The following is a 16,963-nucleotide window of genomic DNA, read 5'->3' on the forward strand; positions in this document are numbered from 1 at the left end:
AGGGCCCTCACCCATGGGATTCCTCCAAGTAGGTCCCTGAAGAGGACAAAGTTTGCTCTCCTGAAGTCCAGGGTTGCGATCCTACTTGGTGCCCTGCTGCCTYCTYRCAGSATCCTSAACTCCACCATCTCATGGTCACTGCAGCCAAGGCAGCCCCCRACCTTCACATCTTCCACCAGTCCTTCTTTGTTTGTTAGTACGAGGTCCAGCAGCACACCAATGATGTGTTTGTTGTTTTTAACTGGGCTTGCCTAGTGGCTAGGCACTGTACATGAGTTATCAAGTTTCCTTTTGGAGACTAAAGTTTAAATGTAAGAAGCTTAAAAGTAAAACAGAAGTAACTTTGAAAAGTAGAAAATATTTCTTCTTTCCAGACACTTCTGCCACACTTGCTTCTCCTGCATAAGAGGATGCCACAAAGATGCTTTACAAAGTACAACCAGGAAAACTCAGCTAATCTGCAGTAGTGTGAATTCATCTGGATTAGTAAACAAAATACATTTCCAGTTGATTCAGTGCTGCTGCAAAGTGGATTACTGATTAGATCTTGTTAACACCAGAGGATTAGACCAGCCACAGAGGACTAGGGCTGACTACATGTAATAAGTGGTTGTTGTTGCAGGGTCATTTTCACGGAATTTGATACAGATGAGTTCTGACAAGAATGGGGTGATTTATTTCTCTGTGCTAGAAGCTTCTTGCACCTGTACTGGGGAGAAACAAGTCTGGGAGAAAGTCAGCCCCGTTCCAGGCTGGAGGCTGACTAACAAGTTAGTTCTGGTTACTCCTGACTCCATGGTCTGCAGAAGCACGTAACTGATTAACACAGGTAATTTGTCCTACCCCATCTTTAGTTGAAAATATATGGTCTGATCTCAGTCGAATGCATTAAATTGGACAAATACAGCTCTGTGCATGCTCTCTGGGGAGGAAGCAGGGGTGGGGGAAATTATTTAGCACCTCCTTCTGCTTTGAGCCACTGTTAAGTCTCTAACAGGCTTCCGTCAAGCATATTTACAAATAAAGCCAGCCCAACTACAACTTGGGGTAGCGATTCCCCCAGTGTTGCAGCACTTCACAACAAAAATCCCAGCCCTGAGAGGAGTTGCTAGGAGTTTTTTGTTTTTTAAACAGATCTAATGTAAATCTTTCTTTTGCGCATAAGCGAGCTTATTACTTGTGCTGCTCCCCCAGGGTGTGAACCTAAAGAATAGATCGCTGTCCCCTGTAGCTGCCTGCCCTGCTTTGCTTGGTGTCCTTCAAGTCTAAGCAAACGCAGCCTCTGCGGACAGGTCGGGTTTTACAGGGTCATTATCTGTCCTTATGTCTGAAACGGACACCCCCTGCCCCCCAGCTCGGGGTGAGGAAGGGGCAGGTCTCAGCCGCGTGCAGAGCCCTCGCAAGGCCGCACCTGACTGCTGGGCCTGCAGAAGCGGGGCGCCCGCACCCCAGGGCGGAGGGCACAGCCCAGCCGCCCCGTCCCCGCTGCCTCCCTCGCCACCGCTGCTCGTCCGCACCCCGACACGACACCAGCACCACCGCTCGGGGGGCCACGTGCGGCCCTGCGCGGGGAGCTGAGCTGGGTTTAGAAAGTCCTTTTTTTGTTTTCTGCCCTGTTGTTTTTAAAGCCTGAATCTTTGCTCTGAACGCTGGGTAGCACAGTAACAGTGCTGGGAGAGGCGGCAACGTGCAGGTGGTGACAGTGACTTCTTTAAGGAGCTCCGCAAACAAATGGTAAATCACAACCGAAGCTTCATTTCCAAAAAGTCACTCTGACTCAGTTTTAACCTACATACAGCCCACTCGGAGCTTTTGCTGGCAAGCACAGTCCTTGCTTTGAGAAGAAAGTTGCCAAGAAAATTGTTCACACCACCACCACCACACACACAAAACAACACTATAAAAAAGCAAATTAAAGCCTGGTACTGCTGGAAAAAAAACCTCTCAAGCTTCTAGCTTTTGGCCCTCTTGACATTCCAAAAAGTTATTTATGAACAAGTCAAGGCCCTCTCTAATGGCAGTGAGAATTATCTATCGTATTTTCTATTTTATTTTTCTTTTCTAGCCACTACTACACTTTTCATAAGCCTCCCTTAAATTATGAAAATGCAACATGCCTATAACATGTCTGAGCCAAAAACCTGCTTGGAAGAGAGATGATTTTGTAAAAGGGCTCATAAGAAAACAATCCAACCAACCACACACAGGCACAACAGAAAATATCTTACTGCCTCAGCAACAATCTCCTATCCCACAGTTTGGGAGTTCTACTGAGGTTAAGAAGTAAAATAAAATCACAGCTATCCTTACATCACAGTGTTTCTCAGTTACATTTTGCTCAAGGATAACCAAAAAGAAGTAATGAATTGAGATTTAAAACTCTTACAAAAAAAAGAAGAGGGAAAATACACCAGGGCAAAAATATCCCCATTCTATCAGGGTCTTCTGGAAAAATGTAAAAGTTAAAATAGAGGCTTTGAGGAAAAAAGGCCACCATTCTTTCAAACTGTAACCCAGCAGACCGTAGCGTTGTCTGATGCTGTCTACACACCAATGTCACACCAACAAAGGGGTCCCCATTCTGGCCTACCGTTAACATACCTCCCTTTTACTGAACGCAACGAGGGGAAAAACCACACACAGCTCAAAGAGCAGCGCCAGGCTAGGGGGAAAGGGATATAGAAACCGCACAAAATAAAAATGAATATAAATGCTGAAGACACTGAATCTATAACACACACAACTGCTGTACTCAGCTAGAAGTGCCACAACAACTGAATTTAGGAAGTTACCAGATGAACAAGCTCAGAGTAGGGAAGATCTGAGGCCTCCAAAGCACTCTAGGATTTCACAATACCCATAGCTATGGGCAGGGAATTTGGGGAGGGGGGGGTGTTAAGAAAACTTGCCTGCCCACTGCAGTCCTAGGCCCCCTCCAGCACCAGCCATACCAGAAGCAGCCTGCTAGCACTAGGTCCTCTCCAGCCCTTTCCACTCACAGAAGAGACTCTCTACAGCTGATTATCAATTATTTTAATTGCTTCAATTATTCTGCTTCTGGGTGTGTGACCACCACAGCTGCTGCTGCTCAGGCTCCTTTGCCCACCACCTCTCCTGGCACCTCTTGCCTGCTTTACTCTCTGTTACAGGCCACCCAACTGCAATCCTGCACTGCGAGCTGCCCAGCGCCTTGCCATTGAGCACGCAGGTGCCTGCCTTCGCTGAGCAGCCGCAGAGCAGCCCTTCCGCAACAGCTCTGCCCGGCTGCCTGCGCAGACTGGGCCCGGATGCCYGCGGGCTTCGCCACGGAGAGCCCTGCTAACAGGACTGCTGAGTAGCCAAAGGTCACAGCGAGAGACCCGGCTCCTTTCTGGCTTTATTTTGCTGGAACTGAACTTTCCCAAGCGTTTATGTTTACGAAAGATCTCGCCTGCGTACCTCAGCGAGCCTGCCAGGGCACCTGGGCTTGCACTGCCGACACAGCGGCACCCAGAGTTGCTCCGTTACACCCCCTGCGCCCTGCCAGCGAGGRAGCCCAGCCGGGGCGCAGCGCACCCGCGGGCTCCTGGTGCAGGAGCTGCTCCCAGCCGCACAGGCATGACGGCTGCTCGGCTGCTTGCTACACGGCTGCTTTTTTCCAGCTGCATCTTTCAGACACAATTAGATTATTTTATCCCTTCTAGTGCAAAAGTGAGCATCTGAATGAAATGTGGCACTGTTAGGAGGGGGAATTAGCTGTTTCAAGGACCAAGCTCTTTCCTCCCTGCTCGGGGGGGAGGAGAGGGAGAGCAACACAGCCCACATTTCCCACAGTATCAGACAGCAGCACAGTGGTAAAAGGAAGGAGCAGCCGAGTCCCCAGGCTGCAAGGCTGAGTGGTTAACAGCAGCCTTGAGCAGAGGGCTCCGTCCCTGCATTTCTTGCAGGAACTGTTTTATTTGAGCACAACCCTTCCACCCACCTCTACACAGAACGCGGCAGTGGCCCGGCCCCGACAAAAGCCAGCACCCGATGGGGGCAGGACAGCACAGCACACGGCGGGACCAGCTCCGCCACACACAAAGGCGGACGAGTTTGTTACGCTTTCGAGCCCATTTCTGTCCCTGCTCCACTTCTGCCACTACCCGAACCGCAGCTCCGCTCCCAGGAGCGCACGCCGGCGCAGCCAGGCTGCTGCCACGGCCGTGTCTATTCATCCTCCCACCGCTTGCTTACGTAGGTTGTCCTTGTGCATTGGCTTGCACAGTGCTCGAGGCTTATCCTGGAGCAAAGGTTGTTCTTTTACTCTTTGGCTTGATTTGTGTTGCTTTCCTACAATACACATCCGCGTTACTGTACATCCAGAGACCTCTCTCACCAGTCTCCTCTAGATCTTAGTTTAAGGTCTTCCTCTTCACAATCAACCTGTATTCCACCTTGCTATCTGACCACAACACTACTACTGCAGGCAGCATTTCAAATAATTAAAAGCAATACCATTATCATTGTATTAGCCACCCTTCTATCTCTTTAAAGCATGGATAGTTATACCTAAGTATAACGGATTAGAAGGGTTAAGTCTCAATCTGTTAAAGCAAGAGTGTTTTGGCTTGTGTGGAAGCATTAAAAAAATAAAGTGGAAGTTGTTCCCATGAGGAAAGTCTCAGTAATTCRTCTAAGTACTATGGCTTGGCTGATGCATGATAACTTTTAAAGCCACCAATAACTTCTTTTCATGAATCCAGAAATGTAATACTGAGAATATCCTGGTACAATTTAAATCTTAAGTATGCAAACAAGATACAGTACATACACTTTCTAAAAAACCTAGTCAAGTTGTTCTGGATGTTCTAGCCATACTAATAGTTTATCATTTCTTTTCTTTTTTTTCCCCCCAGATAAAGATTAATGAACAATTTTAAGGACCACATACATTCACTAGGAATGATGCACTACACAATCCAATTCTTCTAGCATTTTGATTTTATCCAGACTGAAATGAAGGAAACAGAAGCTTTGACATTAACTTCAAAAGAGGAGAGATTTTGATGTTACAGACTTAAATGTCCTCTATAATGCTCACACAGACTTTTTTCTCCAACAGCAAAACTGGCTCAAGTTCTTACATTTGGTCACTACTGTATCTTCCTATCTCTACTATAACTCTGCAGAGATTCACTGCAAACTGGATACCTGAGAAGATGAGTTAAAAAAAAAAATCCTTAAGGGGACCGGCACTTCTCAAGCCAACTTTGTCATTGTAGAAAACTACTGCAAAATCCACATGCCAAATTACGTAGTATCATTAGATACCACACAGTGTCTTGTGAAGGGCTAGACGTTGCAATTATTAAAAAATGTGTAGCATGGCGAAAAAGAAATAAAAAAATCAAGCTTCAGAAACAGTTTCAATGTGAGTATATACAATGGTACTACATGCTAGCATTAAATCAGTGGAAGGCATATTAAATCTTTAGCTTAGCATAAATTTTAGTAGTTAGAATTGTGTGAAAAAAGGATGAAAAACCAACCAGCTGCCAATATTCTTAAAATCTCTTATCAAGCAGTTATACAACAGTCAGCCTCCATCCGCAAGGATTCAGGCAATAAGACTCTGGTATAAAGCAACTGCTAGCTTCAACCTGGCCTTTGTGAAGAGCTGTAAGTAAATATATCTATATCTGTATTTTAAGTCATAGAAGCTGACTGCCCAACGAACTTTCGTACTAGGATAACTAAAACACTGTCAACCACACTAGAAGATTTTCTGTGAAGATTTCCTCCAATACAATCAGAATTATGCTGATCACAACCAAAATTTCCCCCTATAAGCAAGAGGGAATCATTATGCACATCTGTAGCCTTTTATTTAATTCCTGTCCCAGTGATTAACGTCTCTTTCTGTTTGAACACTGTCCATCAGCAGGATACCACAGGCTCGATTAGCTTAGGAAATATTCAGGGACTGTGGTGCTAACCGCTACCGCACAACTCAACTAGGTTAAACAAGAATAGGGGGAGGACTGTTACAGTTTTCTGAGTAGGAGAGAGATTCGCACACCTTAAAGCTTCAATGTGTTGGATGTTAAAGTGTGTACTTAATACGTTTTATTTAATATCAGCTGGTTACTAACCACCTTCCAGCGCTCCACCCTACAGGCAGCTTTGAAAGCTGGTTGTGGCCGAACCCCTGAGTCAAAGTGTCCAAGAAATACTGACTAGCCACTTCCCTTCACAGTCCATCTGCTTCTCCTTCCCCCCCGAACATGCAAACTGTGTGCGAGATACTATATTTCAGTCCTGCCTTAAAAAAAGGCTGCCTTTGTGAAAAAGTTCAGCTTTCATTGCACAATTCACAAATAAGACAAGCACAAGACCTCCTGCCAAGTAATGTTAGCCTCTATATTAACAAAACATCTAATTCCAATTATCTGTTGTTCTATATGTGCCTTTTCAATACCTGAAAGAATCCTGAGGTTTTGGTGAATTGTAGTAATTTGTGATTTACATCAGTCCATCTGTTCTGCCTTACCGTTATAGTTCAACTAGACCTTTAAATAATAGCATCATGCATTAACTGCAGTTTACACTGGAAAAAGATATATACCTTATATACAGAAATGCTTAAATATAACAATACATCTACGAATACATAAACATACAAAAGGAATTTGGCTATATCCATCTCTTTGTTCAGTTTAGACGTTTCTAATATTCACAGCGTCTCCAGGAGATAATTTTTCAGAAGTCTGTTAGAGGAATGTAGGCTTCAAAGATACCTCCTGGTTTAGAGAAGATGTGGAGTGCAAAGGTAAGTAATAATATTCCCAGATTTAGGGCTGACAGACTTACAAAAATCTGCCTGCACATATCAGGCCACAAACCTCACAATGATCTACCGTATGTCCTAAAAATAGACAGTGTCGATTTATTTTTGCCTGTATTTACATCTCATTGTACTTTTGGGGTGTGATAAGATTGCAACAGAGTAAGAATTATTTTTACTTCCTATACTTGTCTCACATCTGCCCAATCAGCAGGGAATAATAACCAGTTCACATCACTAGAAGAGCACCACACAAATTGTAATTCTGTTGTGCTATTAGTATCAAGATGATGTGGAACCTGTGACTGAAAAGATATGAAGTACTTTTCAGTGCACTGATCTTTTACAGTTTATCTTTGTCCCATGAATACACAGTGCTATTTCTGGTTATAGTCCATACATTGTCCTGAATTCTATTAAATCATAAATTAAAGAGGAAAGCATACCACGGAATAGAGTCACACCAGGCAGTTAGTCCCGTAAGATGCCGATGACAGAACTACCTACTTGCACAGTCCTCAGTTCCTCGAGGACTCCCCGGTGAAAGCAACCTCCGCGGCGTTCAGCGGGAAACAGGAACCTTACGAAACCAGGTTGTAATGCCCGGCCAGGCCGCACTGCCCCAGGACTCAGGGAAAGGTAATGCAAATAAGCCTTCTAGTCCAAACTTYAGTCCATGAGGAATTCAGACCTTCTAAATCAATTCCATTATGTGTAAGAACTCACAATGCACCTATAGATCATTCCATCCAGATGAGTAAAAGTATCCAGTGTGACAGTTTGTTGAATCCTGAATCCTGCTTTAAATTCTCAGAATCTAGGAACTCACTCTGATTTGACAGAAGGGTAAATTGCACAGCTGGTAATATAAGCTCACATCAGAGCTCATTCTTACTCTGTTGGCGTGAATATACACACCAAAGTACTTAACCAGCTAAGAGGCACTCATATGGTGGCATACGGAGACCTTGATAAATATTAATCTCAGCACCAAACATTCAAATACCTTTGTTTGTTTCAATACATTATATACTGGTTGGAAAAACTTAAAAAAAACATGGAGCTGCAAACCCACTGAGGCTGAATTGAATTAGCCTGTAAGAATACATAAATTAGCCACTGAAATGAAACACTGTTTTTGCACCAATACTGTTCTAAGACACCTGAGTTACTGATGAAAGGCAAGACAGCAGTTTAGTCTCCACAGTCCATTCAATCATTGGACACAGTAGAGTAATTTATATTATTAAGCCTGACTTTCAAAAAGAGTAACTCAGTATCAATGACCTAGCTTCTTTTCAGTAAGGATCAGGACAGAAAAGCGGAGACACTTAACTATTCCTTTTTTCAACCCACCAGGAATATTGCAAGAGCGATTTCAGGATTCACTCTCATCATACATGCAAAGGTAACTCGAGTTTTGTTCCCTAATTGTGATTTCTTCTCCCCGGCACTCCTGACTCTTTACACTGCATCAGCAGTCAGAGCCTTGTTCAGGATAATTATAAAAAATTGACTTCTTGCTAAGCCTCACTCAATTTTACAGCTTCAAACACAGCAAGAACGTTACAATATACTCATCATTAAATGTTTCTAGAAAAGTGAAAATCCACACAGATGTTGACCTTCCATTCAGCATCATCTTTTCATTGCCAGTAGCTAAAACCTATCTGCACTTGTATAAGTGATCATTAGTTATTTGACATTTTGAACAGCAAAATAAAGTAAATAAAGCATCAGAGTTACCACATTAACCACTCCTCATTTGAGTGTTTCATTTCTTTTTAGAAGAGAAACAGCAGAGGCAAAACAATCTGTTCTCAGTGAAAATATTTACAATTCAAGGATCTGGCACAAGTTGTGTTTGACTTCATCCACATATTTGTTGGACAGCAGTCTAAACTTCAGTAAATTTTAGATGAGGGAAATGTCACATCTGAGACTTTTACTCTAGCCAGTTCAACACTATTTACAAGCTCACTGTGCTCTTGGTGAGGCATTTGCTGTGGGATTACTCACTATTGCAAATATGTTGTTCTCACTGCAGCAATGACAAGTGTCCTCGTACCATGCTGCAACAATCAGAACACATAACTCACAGCTAGAACACAAGTAGGAAAGATGGGAAAGCCACAGGTGATTTGCTGTACTTTTAATACTGTAGAAACAAACTACGAAATCTTCTAGAAAAATAAATAAAGTAGAAGATCAAGGTTATTTTTTTATAGGAAACTTACAAGAGGTCTTGAACAGTTTTTAAAAACTTACAAAATACATTCAAGTGTGGAAAGTCACTTTACTGATAAAACAGCATTTCTTTATAACATGTTTTCCCCCCAAACAGGATATCAAAGTGTACGCATATCAAAAGCAGCATTCAGTCACGCCATCAGAACATATCGCTTTTCTCCACTCCGAGAAACAGCACAAGTATTAAGTCAATTTAACTGTAGTATTCCAGAAGAGCAAAGCAACATAAAAAAAGTGATTAATATGGACAATACAGGGAATAAATACACAAAACAGAAGATCTACCAAGTCTTCGGTAGCCACAAGTTGGTATTYGAAAGCACTTAGCTCTTCAGCTGGCTTTGCTTCACTGATCTGCTGTATGCTAGTAATTTGGTATCAAAGAGCAGAAAATGGCAGTTTTAACTCCTGGTCACAGTTTAGAGAATAAACATGTTTAACTTATAAGTGCCCAATGTAAATTTAAGACATTACAGCAGAGTCAGCAGCAGGGAACATTTAACCAGCCTTGATGATTTTGCAGTGAATAAACCAAGTAAAAGCATTTGCAGGTTCTCTTCTGCAGACTTCATCACGGAAGTGCTAACAAGCAGCACAGAGCTGCGACATTCCTAACTTCTCCAGCTAGTCTGGAAGAGAACTTTTGTCTGCACTATTAATTATTCAGCTGTAAAATCACTGATTTAATTTAGTAGATGTATTATCACTTAGTATGCTCCATAAACATTGGTACGCTCCATAAAAATACTTTGGGAAACAGCATTTTCAGTTATAAAGAGCAATACCTAATTATGGGAGCGATGAAGCACTGCAACAAGATGAGAGAAACAGGCAGCACATGACTAACTCTTCTGCCTAAACAAAAGTAATTAGCCTCTAATCGATTCCCCCCCAAAAATCCCAGTGTACACATCAAGTCCAATTCCAACTATACATTTTACAAAGGAAGTAAGAGTATACACTGGGTTTATACAGCCAGACCAATTAGTAAGCTTTCAAATAACGTTTCATCTAGTTAAAAAGAAGAAAAAAATTAAYTGCAGAAGTCAGATTTAAAAGCAGCAAAGCAGCCTGTATTTGAATAGCATGAAAATAAGCGATAGGAATAACATTTGACTACAACATTGCCGCAGATATTCTAAACCTTCCATTCAGGCTAAAAAAAGCTTTATAACTACTATATAAATTAAAATTTAGAGCAAAACAGCCAATAAATATTTATCCCCATAACAAGCTTATCAGGTACAGGTAAACGTGTGTGTTCTGGTGACTGACTTCAAAATTCAACAGYCAAATGTTACAGTTGCATCCTTCACTACATTTTAAGAGTCAAAACCTACTTTGTGTGTTCAAAGCAGGTCTGTAACACTACTTATGTAAGCAACAGCAAATTAAAAAGCATACCACACCAGTGACACAGTTCAACAGTGCTATATCAGTAACAGGCAAATTGAAGGTTAAGCTTTCTTTTCAAACTTGTAGAAGAAATCAATTATATTTGCCTCCCATACTGCGTTAAGACAAACTGCAATTAAATAGGCCAGCCGTTTCTTCACCACATACAGAAATAACAATGTATTTACAGTATTTACAATTTTCAGAGATTTTGGACTTACATTGTTTTGCAACGATTCATATTCTTCAAGTTGAAAAAGAGTTACACAGTAGCTTTAGGCACTATGCAGAACATAAAACAGTTTCTGTAATAAGTCAGGTTACTAATTCTAACTTACTGATGTAAAGACTAAAGTGCCTTAAAAGGAAATAAAACCACCCATTTCACCTAAATATCATGCTATCCCATTATTTGTGGGATAATATCACATAATCTGCAGATGTTTCACGCAGGTTAGATATTGTTTATTTTCACAGTTTTCCGATTTAAGTAATAAAAACAAGGGAGCTGCAGTCCTAACTCCTTTGTGTATTCAGGTGGCTGCTGTCATTGCAACAGTATTAAGATCAGAGCCACAAGTTCCTCTCATACATATTTTCAGTTACAAGCAAGTGTAATCTTCTGTATATAACTCACTTTTAATTTTTTTGACCAGCTTAAAATAGAAATGTACCACTTTGAAATAAAACATGCTGATACTCAGATTTACTCTAAATTTCCAGGTTAAGATGGGCAATCTTCTAACCTGTAGTCTTGAAAACCACTTTAAAGAAGTTTAAAGGGTTTTAGCTTTGAAGTTAAAGCAAGATTTTAAAAACCCATTAAAGGTAATATAAAAAAAAGAAAAACATGAAATCTATAGTTGAACTCTGCATGAGAGGAAAATATTATTTGTGTTCAGAACGTTTCTCCATCCAAGTTCACAATAATCAAAGCACCTGTTCTGAATAATAGTACTGAAGAGAAAATTGAAGGCCTCACAGCAATACACACTTTCAGTGCCACTTTTTTATTACAATGTTTTCTGAAAAGACAATAGGGATTGAAAATTTGCAGTTTTCAGTGCCACTTTTTTAATACAATGTTTCCTGAAAAGAAAATAGGAATTTAAAACTTGGTTGAAGATGGAAAAAAAAAAAGTCCATCCTTTATAGCAACACAATTAACAGTTAAAGCAGACAAAAATGTTGTTAATTGATTTCTTATACTGCAAGACTTCAAAAGAAAGATAATCAATCTGAAGTCCTTTACATGCATTTAGCAGAGCTGTTGGCATAAGAGCTCTGAATCATTCAGTATTCCCCACATATGAATCAATGTATATTAACCACAACCAAATTCTGAGAAGCTTAAGTCAAAAGGAAATCTGAAGAATATTTAATCCTTCCAATTTTTCCATACCAAGGAAGGTAACATTAGCTTTTCAACAGATAATTTTTGAGAGATTACACACTCAGGAGCTATATTTGCTACTTTCACAAACAGCAGAAATCATTGTCAGTCCTTCCTAGGCTCTTACAACCAACTGAAAGTAAGTAACTTTGAGAATTCTATATACATGCCACAAACATCATCTTCAAAAGAGGGAAGACGCTACTGTAAAAACAGATCTTTTCAAGTTGAAACAATTACATGTTTGGTCAGAATTGTACATTAAGAGGAGTTTGAGTTCAAATAGAGTTTCAGCATTCAATATTACATACAAAAAATCTGTAAATGGCAGCATTGCTGCATGTAAGGCATTTTAGGAATGATACCAACACAGCTTATTGCCTTCAGCATTTCAATAGGTTCAACTAACACCAGCAACCTCTTACATTTTAAGATTGTTTACTACTAAAACCATGGCCATTGGGATCGATGCAGAGACATCCGCAGAGCTTCCATAACGACAGATGCAACAGGAAGAATGAGCCTTTCCCAGGCTTGGAGAACGACTGTCCATACAGCTAAACTCAATATGCCGCAGGAAAGAGGTCACTTCCCATAGCCAGTCCTCACTAACTGGCCCAGTCCTGAAAGCGGAAACAGTCACTTGCGATCTTCCACACTGTGTTGGTAGGTGTGGCTTGTGCTGTCAGCAAGAAGTTCTGATTGAAGTAGCGCTGCTTGTTGCCATCAAATTTTACTGTCCCACATGTCACCACGAGGACTGTCGTCTGGCTTTGAGTAGCTTGCTCTTCACAAGGAGAAAAAGTATATAAAAAAACCCCAACAACCCAAACAAAGACTAACAGCTAAAGAAGTAGGAAATGTACATAAAAGTTTCATTTAATCTATTTACAGTAGTTATAGGCTAACACATAGTTATACACCCATGAAAAATACAGTTCTGTTGCATCATTTCTATACAGACAATTGTTTATTCATTCACAAACACTGTTTTTTAGTGGCTTTTGTATTTTCAACACATGCTGCTCATTCCAGAGCACTATGAAAAGTCCCTGGGTTTTTACTTGGAATAAGCTCTCATTGTTTGATATATTTAGCAAGTTGCATATACTTTCTTCCCTTCTGTTAGACTGTATTCTTTTCACAGGAGAGCATAGCAAACAGGCTTGACCACAGTTTTTTACCTTGCTTATATTTCCCAAATATTTATCAGAAGTCATTTATTAACTTCTCAATTACATAAGCATTTATCTGGAAGTTGTATATTAGAAATCAAAAGAATTTAGCACATATTTTATGTATTTTAGATATTAAGAAATCAACACACAGAAAGGTTAATGATTTGTTCCACGTTACACTGCAGGTCAGTATCAGAAATTATACGAGAGGTCTCTTGACTCTCAGGCCTTGTCAAGGACAATGTAACTTGACAAGCCACATTTTTTCAAATACGTGAAAATGTCACATCTGAGCCTTGAAACAATATCTGATACCACATCTGGTCTTAATAAGAAATTTGCTTAAAGAATTTTCCTAGACAGGTGGAGAGCGTGCAATTGCTGCATGTCTTGATTTATGCTTTATTTATGCACAGCTTTACATTTCAGCCAAATTTTGTATTTTATATAAGTGTGCCCCCAAAGAGAAATATTGGGCACTATTATAGTTGCTGTTCACTTTCAACAGCTACAAAGAGAACTAAAAAAAACCAACAAAAAACAAAAAAATAAGTTATGTAATAACCTTACCGTGAACAGGTTGGCAGTCCAGTACATTAACCTGGAATTCACTAGATGGCAACATTTCAAAAAATTCATTCAATGCCTCTTGCCCAGACACTGCATTACCATTCCAGACTAATGTTGCTTTGTCCAAATAGAGTCTAGTCAAAACCTGAGGGATTATGAACATACATATTTGGGGGAAATGTATAAATACAATGCACAACATTAAGATTCAAAGAATACTGTTTTGTGTTACTGATTTCTTCTGTACCTTAAACAGTATCCTCCTCAAATATCAGCTCCATTAACAATTAGTATCCCTAAGAATTCAAACTAATAACTGAAACATGTTTTACTTTATTATTTTGTATAGTGACTAATATGCCTCCAAATTTATATATTGATGAGATTCCTTTCACAAAGGCAGTGATAGAGCTGTACTACTGGCTAACAAAAGGATACCGCTGCCTTTCCATATGTTCATCCCTAAAGTCTATTTTTTTTTTTTTTTTGATGTGCAACACAGATTGCTGAGCCAAGAAAGTCTAATTTTGGGTAAAAAATAAAAGGTGAACAAGACCAGAAACAGTGGAAGCTTACAAAAGGACGGATATTTGCAGCAGCAGACCAGAACTTCTCCAATATTTCCTAAGCTGTAAACAGTAGAGCAACTGCATAACTCCCCCTCAAGCTGTTGCTACATCTCTGCTTAAACTGCTTATGTGCAGTGTGCCTAAGGAGTAATATCTGATTGCTGACACTTTCACGTAATCTAGAATTTATTAAATTACAACTATAATATATTAAAAATTCCAAAGAACAGTCGATTTTCATAGCTGTCTTCTGGTGCGCAAGTATTTCTTACATGATACCACATCAATGTGGTCCATGAAGACTTTCAAAGTGAGATAGAGCTCTTTACACTTTATCCTTAGTCATTTCTAAAGACTCACAGACTCTTTACTGTAAGAGAAGGGAGAACTACTAATAAAAAAAAGTTTGGCAAAACAATAAGCTAAAAAAAATAAGCTTGGAGACAAATAAAGCAAGTTTTATCTGCTCACATTGACCAAATCCTGTACCTTTAAAAGGCACTTGGACACAAACTGAACTATTACTGTGAATAAATCTGAGGCACTTTCCAAAAGGGTCCTCTTTACAACAATGTTGCACGAAGAATTCTCTACAGAGCATGTCTAAGAAACAGAGATCTCAACTTTGCCAATACAATAGGTAGGAACCAACTTTCAGATGCTTCCAAGCCAACACTAGTTAGAAAAGCAAGGAAAAAKGCAAAAGAAGGTGCAGTTTTAACTATTGTCAAAATATCTACATACCCTTCTTCTTTTGTCCATTGTCTCATAATAAATGTTGACAAATTCTTCTGCAGCTCTACAAGCTTGATCCACATAGGTTTTGAAATCCTGGAGAGAAGAAACCATACAAAATTACATATTATATACATTAAGCAATTTTATGCAACTAGTCATCTAAGCAGTTTTTCCAACTAGTGAACTATCCTTTTGTATTTCGCCAAAGTCACCATCTTTTCCATCCTCACTAAAAGATAATGTTGAACAATGTTGAAAATGATTTCATATTCCTCTTTCCTTGCTAGAGATACCAGCTTTAAGCAATGTGCCAACTTTAGGATTCATTTTTGAATGCTGATTTATTTGTTATATTTGTATTAGGAGTATTCACTGGGCTATGATTGGCTGCAAGTGGAGTGAACATAGAAGCATTCAGTGAAAATATTTCTTGCTGCAATGGTTATGCTGTTCTGAAATAAAGCTTTAAGGAAACAAGATTTATTCAAGCTATTTCTGAACAATATCAAGAAGCCCATCACACTGCCACCATTGTCTCTCTCTCTTTTTTTTTTTTTTTTTTTTTAAACACCTTAAAATAGAGAGGGAGAGCAAGAAACAGAACTGGACATACTCCAGTATCAGTCACTCCAGTGCTATATCCAAAAGTGAAAAACAAACACTTTTCCTTACATCTTATTATTTTCCTTATACCTTGCCACTTTTATTCATCCAAAGGTATCAAACCTTGTTGCCACATCACTGCACTGGGAACTCATTCAGTTATTTGTTCAGTTTGTTTATTTGTTTGGCCCTTGATCTCTTACCTGAACTGTGACATCCTGAAAAGCAGTGATTATGAATTTCCTGTCACAAATATATAACTTTGCATTTGATTCTATTACAATACTTTGTTTAAAACATTATCAGTTATCATTATTCTATTTCAGCATTAAATTCTTAATATTTACAACTCAATCAGCATTCACAATTTAACTATTTACATTTTCTTGGCAGTCTTTAATGAATATACACTGAGACTACCACTAATTTCAACAGTATTCCTACAAGAAACATTTCTGTTCAAAGAAACTTCCATATTGCAAAACATTTATCAGCCTCTCAAATAATCACTGCTTACTCCATAAAGACATATACCTTCATGTTAATTGCATACAATTATTTTGATCTCTCTCAGTAAGGACATGAGCATGCTCTTCATCTTTCTATCTCCCCCAACAACTTCTGAACCCACTGGCCACTTCCAAGCAAATATGACGAAGCAGTCTTAAAGATACTGTATTGCAACAAGTTCCAAGAGTAACTCTTCGGCACTAGGAGACAGTATTAACCTGGGCTAAGAGAATGGTAATTGTAACTCAGCTTGTTACTTATCTAGAGTACATGGCTGTCACCTCTCAACCAGCACGCACACCCCTGCCTGCGCGCACACACGCACACACACACGCACGTGCACACACACTTTCTAACCAGCAGCCGAACACATTGTCCCTTATCCGGCTGAACAGACAGACCGTGCCTGAGGGAGAACATGAGAGAAACACCAGCAGGAGACTGGAATGAGCTACTAGGTAACTGGCAGTATAAGTCATTTGGAAAATAAGCTTTGTTAGTTTTGACACTCAGGACAACTTCTTTTTAACCATAGCACTGAATATATTTTAAAATTCAGAGAATAACTTAGGTCGGAMGAACCCCCTTGGAGATCATCTGGTCCAAAGCGCTGCTCAGAGCAGGGCCCCCTCCAAAGCTCGATCTGACTTCAGTGTTAATTTGGTTACTTCCGCAGTTCGACCCGGTTGCTCAGGGTCGTATCTCCGGTCAAGTTTTGAACATCTCTAAGGACGGAGATTTCACTATCTCTTCGGGCACCTATCTGAACGTTTTAACCACCTCACCGGGGAATCTTTTTCCCTRGTATTTAATAGGAACTAAACAGTTTTGGGGGGTAAACTCGAAGACTCCGATGACGCCGCCGCGCAGCGTGCCCGCCCCGGCACCCGCAAGGGAAGCGCCCCGAGGGCGCTGGGCCCGGCCCCTCCGCGCAGCGGCGGCGCTCGTGAGG

The 16,963-nt window shown here is 40.3% G+C and overlaps 1 protein-coding gene across 6 annotated transcripts in view; it reads right to left on the reverse strand.

Annotated features, from left to right (window-relative positions):
- Positions 1-9,008: 9,008 nt before the first annotated feature.
- The window catches only part of NXT2 (nuclear transport factor 2 like export factor 2), an 84,111-nt gene continuing 76,156 nt past the window's right edge, over positions 9,009-16,963 (reverse strand). For 3 of the 6 annotated variants that reach the window (XM_026089547.1, XM_026089546.1, XM_026089545.1), the window contains 3 exons: positions 14,905-14,991; positions 13,592-13,736; positions 9,009-12,630 (listed from right to left, as the gene is read on the reverse strand). In XM_026089547.1, coding sequence (XP_025945332.1) covers positions 12,452-12,630; positions 13,592-13,736; positions 14,905-14,922 — 342 coding nt within the window. In that variant the 5' untranslated portion in view covers positions 14,923-14,991 and the 3' untranslated portion in view covers positions 9,009-12,451. Of the gene's footprint in view, positions 12,631-13,591; positions 13,737-14,904; positions 15,025-16,035; positions 16,232-16,593; positions 16,849-16,963 lie in introns of those variants that run through there. The other 3 variants (XM_026089543.1, XM_026089544.1, XM_026089542.1) reach the window with 3 other exon arrangements.

Source organism: Apteryx rowi, unplaced genomic scaffold (genome assembly GCF_003343035.1).
Source record: "Apteryx rowi isolate R43461 unplaced genomic scaffold, aptRow1 scaffold_82, whole genome shotgun sequence".
NCBI lineage: Eukaryota > Metazoa > Chordata > Aves > Apterygiformes > Apterygidae > Apteryx > Apteryx rowi.